This window comes from Cricetulus griseus, chromosome 3, assembly GCF_003668045.3.
Source record: "Cricetulus griseus strain 17A/GY chromosome 3, alternate assembly CriGri-PICRH-1.0, whole genome shotgun sequence".
NCBI lineage: Eukaryota > Metazoa > Chordata > Mammalia > Rodentia > Cricetidae > Cricetulus > Cricetulus griseus.
Window position 1 is genome coordinate 4,885,334 of NC_048596.1, and position 5,389 is coordinate 4,890,722.

At 49.2% G+C, this 5,389-nt stretch overlaps 1 protein-coding gene across 1 annotated transcript in view; it reads right to left on the reverse strand.

Moving 5' to 3' along the window:
- Nhlrc2 (NHL repeat containing 2) overlaps window positions 1–4,401 on the reverse strand; it is a 56,653-nt gene extending 52,252 nt beyond the window's left edge. The window contains exons 1-2 of the mRNA XM_027406923.2: window positions 4,195–4,401; window positions 803–955 (exon numbers count right to left, since the gene is read on the reverse strand). Of these exons, the coding sequence (XP_027262724.1) occupies window positions 803–955; window positions 4,195–4,372 (331 nt within the window). The 5' untranslated portion in view covers window positions 4,373–4,401. The remainder of the gene's footprint in view (window positions 1–802; window positions 956–4,194) is intronic.
- Between the last annotated feature and the right edge of the window lie 988 nt (window positions 4,402–5,389).

The window sequence follows — 5,389 nt, forward strand, 5'->3', positions numbered from 1 at the left end:
ATCTATTCACAAGACCAGCGACCCTGTCCCTTTCATGCACTGTCCCTTTCATGCACATGCCAAGCGTATTGATGCCTTTAAGCATAAGTAAATGAAACCATTTTATTAATTTTACTCTCATGTTGTTCTGAAAACACATCAACAAAAAATCAAAACCTGATTATTTTCCAACTTGGACAACAACCTCTCAGTATAATCTTCCCTACCTCCAAAGCTTTAATGCCATAAGAGGATTTCCTCGTGTGCTTTGAAAAACATTAACTGTAACAAATCACTTTCTAATGATGCAAGGTCAAAGAAAAAGTATCTGCTGTATTTTTCATTCCACCATGGTTCACGTCAGAGCCTGATGACATTCCCTGCTGAAGAATGTCAGCCTTTGCATCGTCACACTGAGGAAGAGTATAAAATGGGGCCAGATGTTTCACTTTTTTCATAGAACAAATTTAGTTAAGCCTGGGATGGAAAAAGACTTCTTTAAAATATCTCATCATGCAAAAAGTAAATTAGGCTCAAACTCTCAGACAAAACCTGCATTCTAAATTCTGGTTCTCGATTAAGCAAACCATTATCACTAAGTTTAACCCATGCTCATGAAAAGGCACATGGAAACCAGGCAGATTCAGGCTTAGTGGCAGCTGGGAGGCAAATCAGGGGACCGAGAGATGAAGGGCCAACCTGACAGCCTGGGCGACAGGGAGACCTACCCTCACAATTAGAAGGCATCTTGCTCACAGATGAGGGTCACACCTAGAAGCACCACAGTCCTCACAAATGTGAGGAACCAATCAAAAGCAGGTACCTGTGTCGGAGAATCTTCGCTCCAGGGCGTGGAGGTCAGGCAGCACGTGGATACAGTTAATGCAGCAATACGTGAAGAAGTCAAGGACAACCACTTTCCCACACAGATCCTTGTAAACGGAAAGAGGCTCTTCTGTGTTCAGCCATTCTAACCCTGGAATTTACAAGACACAAATTACAGCACTAAAGAAAGCAAGAAAGAAAAGGGGGCAATTTACCTAAACTCTCCATTAAAATGTGAGTCCTTTTTTCCTAAGATGAGTATAAATAGTCAAACACTTTAAGGGATGATAGCATTAGTTAAAGTCTGTGGCATTTGATTTTATTATTCTGTTTCTCCCTGGGTCTCTTTTCTATCAATAAGTAAGAGAACATCTTCATGATTTTAACAACGTAGGTATGTATGATTTAATGAAAAAGATCAACTAGGCAACTATGTGGAGATTAAAATCTCAGAGAGGGACAAACAGGAGGAGGGATGGTAGCAGGTTGAGAATGGATAATCGGCTATTATGAGGCAATCTGCAAGGTAGTAATAACAAAAACAGCATGAAATTTCTTCAGAAATGGCATTACAGTCTAGGGGAGGGATAAAATCAACACAATAAAGCAAGATAAGATTTTAAAAAAATATAACTACACAAATAATTAAGTATAAAAGCGATACTGAGGACAAGGGTCAAATCTGAAAAGCAGATATGGAAAAGATGGCGATGGCTGTGAGAGGAAACATAAAGTGCTTAAAATAATCTTACAAAAGAGAAGTCACCATATTCTAGAGTTGGACTAACAAACCCTAAATATAAAACAAAATATAATGAAGAAAATAGGAACTTAAAATTTGTTACTTTTTAATACAGAATTTATAATCAGTTGACACTGACTCAAAGTTTTAACTCTACTATGAAGATTTTGTTAAATTAAAAAGTATAGGATCCCTACTTAAGTCATCTAAGAAAACAGGGACACTTATTGCTTATAAGTAAATAACACAGCTATTAAAGTATTTAATTATACCTCGAAGTAGACAGAAATAGTTCAGAGAAACTAGGAGGCAAAGTTGGAGAGGAGACGCAGACAGAGTGGTCCGGCCTGCCTCCTTTCCATGGAGACCTGAACCTTGTCAGTGGACAGAGCATCTCTGCACACTGCACTCCTGAAGCCACTTTCACAGCTGGAGGTGAGGCAGCAAACTGCCGTTCCCTTTGCCTTGTTCACTAAAATTCATTCTTACTACAGCTCTCAGAAGCACAACAAGTAGCTGTTCTTTACCGAGCCCAGAAATTCCCCTTTTCACTTCCTGGGGGAACCTGATGGTCTCTCTGTGGCATATCCAGTAAACAGCATCTCTGACCCGGAATTTTGGAGCCATTATCAAGTGAAATAGGGATATTTGAGCACAAGCATTGTGTGCCCACAGCATTCACCAATCAAGACAAGGACTAATGACTGTGTCTACACCGCTGAGACATGGACGGGGTTAGTGTCAGGAACAGAAGGGCAACTTACATCCTGGAGAGGACGCGGGAGAGAAGCACACAGTTTCATCACGCTACTTAAAACAGTGTACAAATTAAAACTTAGGAAGAGTTTGTTTCTGGAATTTTCCATCTACTATTTTGAAGTGATTAACTATAGGTCCCTGAAATCAGACATGAAGGAGGCTAACCTAGCAAGGGGGACAGCCAACAATGAAAACTACAGTTAGTCCATTCTAACAAAATTGTAGAAAAGATTATCTCAAATCAAATTAGTATTTCCACCAAATACTCCACAAAGGGTTCAGGGTTCAGTGAACACTTAATCATTCCTTTTGATAAGTATTAGTTATGTATCTAATTTATGACACAAAGTTGTTAATTATACCAACTAATTAACATGGATTTCACATCCCAAGTGCAAGAAATTTAAGACTCTGTCTCTATAGGTTGTTAAGGTTCTATAGATTGTTAAGGGTGTTATTATATTTAGACACTGTGCTAGATGTTCACAGATTTAATGATAACAATGTATTTTAAGCAGCAATGACTACAATAAATACAATAAATGGCCACCTTAGTAAGTCTCCTTGCCTCCTAAGAATTTGCCCGAATTACCTCCCGCAAACAACCCTGTATAGTAGCATTGTTCCACTTTACAAGTGAAAAAACCAGACCTGGAGAAATCAAGTAATGGGTTCAAATGCAAAAAATTAACAAAGGAAAAAACAGGGGCCTAGTTTCAGGTCGGCCTGGATCCACCCGTTACATTGCAAATGGCAGTTTCTGTAGAATGGGTATATTCTCTGTTGGCCAGTAAACTACAATTGCTCTGTTCATTTTTTAGCATTCTGTCCTTAATAATCGGATATCAAAAACACAGCCTGATTGTTTTCTCATGAGTCTGACTTGAGTCACAGTGGTCAGGTATCATAGTAATAAGTAAACTGTTTTCTCATGAGTCTGACTTGAGTCACAGTGGTCAAATATCACAGTAATAAAGTCACTATAAAAACAAAACAGAAACGTTCTCCCAGAATTCTGGCGGATGGCTTGTAATAATGTATTTCCTACTTGCTTTATCACAAAATTTCCAGGAGATTTGTACACATCTGTATAAGTGTATTTGTTACTTGGACGTTTCTCTGATGGGATAAACACCCCCCCCCCCCCAGCAATTCCACACTATTTAAATCCAGGATACTAAATAACGAAGGCTGGAAGGGGCAAGCCCCTCTCCAGTCCAGCGCAAAAGGGTCAGAGAGACATTCAAGAGTGTTGTGGGACGGAAGAGGCACCGAGACATCCTTCCTTCCGGGGGATACGCTACCCAGCCACAAGTAACCAATTAACTATGCATGTGGTTTCAGTGTCGCGCCAGGACGCAGGCCAACGCCAGCAAGCTCAGCCACCACAGTCCCAACCAAAGGCCCACACAGCTGCGGGTATCTGTTTCTCCCTCCTGTGCCAACGGTCCCCACAGCTGGGTTCAGGCCTGACTCCTACACCACAACTGGTTCCAACTTTTAAACTCCACGCGCCCACCACTGGAGCCAGGGTGGAGGAGCATCAGGTCTGAGGTCTGCGCAGCGCAGCGCAGCGCAGCTCCACTGCTGCTAGACGGGCTTGCAGGCCAGTGCCCCGGCCTCCCCGTGCCTCAGTTTCCCCGGGCCCCGGCCTCCCCCGGGCCCCGGGCCCCGTGCCTCAGTTTCCCCCCACTTTTGCACAACAGGCTCCCCAGGGCGCCCCGCAGGCTGCACGGGCGTTGACAGCCTGTCCCCCGCCGCAGTGCTCCGAGAAGGCGGACGGCACGGGGACGGGAGCGGGGGCGCTGTCCCCGCTGTCACCCCCGTCCCCGCTGTCACCCCTGTCCCCGCTGTCACCCCTGTCCCCGCAGGCCGAGGCCGCCGCTCACCTCCCGGGAACTCGGGCACCGCCAGGTCGCGCTCCCAGCCGTCCACCTTCTGCAGGTACTGCAGGACCAGCCCGTCCTTCTCCTGCTGGCTCTCGGCGTCCAGCAGCGCGTACTCGAGCGAGGTCTGCGCGGGCAGCAGGCCCGACAGGCTCGCACCGCGCGCTCCGGGGGCCGCCATGCTGGGCGAGCGCCCGCCGACTCCTCCGAGCGGGCCCGGCCGGAGCCACGCTCGCCTCTCTTCTATCCGCTCGACGCCTCCCTTCGGTCGCCCGAGTCCACCCGCAGGCCGCGCTCCCCGGCCGGCGCTGCCCACCCCGCCCCTTCCCTGTCCCGGGCCGCTCGCCCGCTCGCCTGCCCGCCCGCGAAGCCTGGACGTTCGCAGCGGCAGATTCGACACGGGCGCCGCCGCCGCCGCGGAGGCCGCGCTCTCAGAGGGGCCGCGCAACCCGTCCCCCGGGAGCCCGACAGGGCTTCCCACCCGGATAAAAGCCAGACAGCCGCGTGCAACTTAAAAAGAGCCGACTTAAGAGAAAACCCTCCTCGCTTGTCCCGCCCTTACGCCGACATCAGCCGATTCGGCACGGCGGCGGCCTCCGCGGGAGACGGTTCCCGCCAAGAAAGAGCAGAAAGGTAACGCGGGTGAGGAGTCCTCGGAGAGCAGGAGCGTGGTCATTGCAGGTGCCGAGGCCCTGCATCCTGTCGCTCCGGCAGTGCTGAAAGTGCCGGAGCGGATGGAACGCCCGGGCGAGCGGGGCAGGTGGCGGGGAGGCAGCCGCAGCCGGTGCCCAGGTGCAGCCACGAGGGCGTGCAGGGCGAGCCTCGGCGCTGGCAAAGGGGATCGGCAGGGCTTGACCTGGCAATAATTGGGGGACCCCTCACTGGCCTCTGCCCCACCCCAGATCCAGAGGAAGGGGCGGGGATGGGGCCTGTGGGGACTGTGTCCTTGACCTTCAGGACAGACAGACTGACAGCCCCGTGGCCCCAGGGCAGCCTCACTCAGTGTTGGACTTTGTTCACTGTGCAGGGTTTGATCCCGTGGTGGAGAAGACGTGGAGCTGCTGGGACACCCGTGAGTCACGACAGGGCCGGCCGTGGTGTGGGGCCAACGCCCCTTTGGCTGTGGCGTGACTGGTGTCGGTGGTGAGCTGAAGGGACTGGACTGGACCTGAGGATGGACGGGAGCCGGGATTGCTTC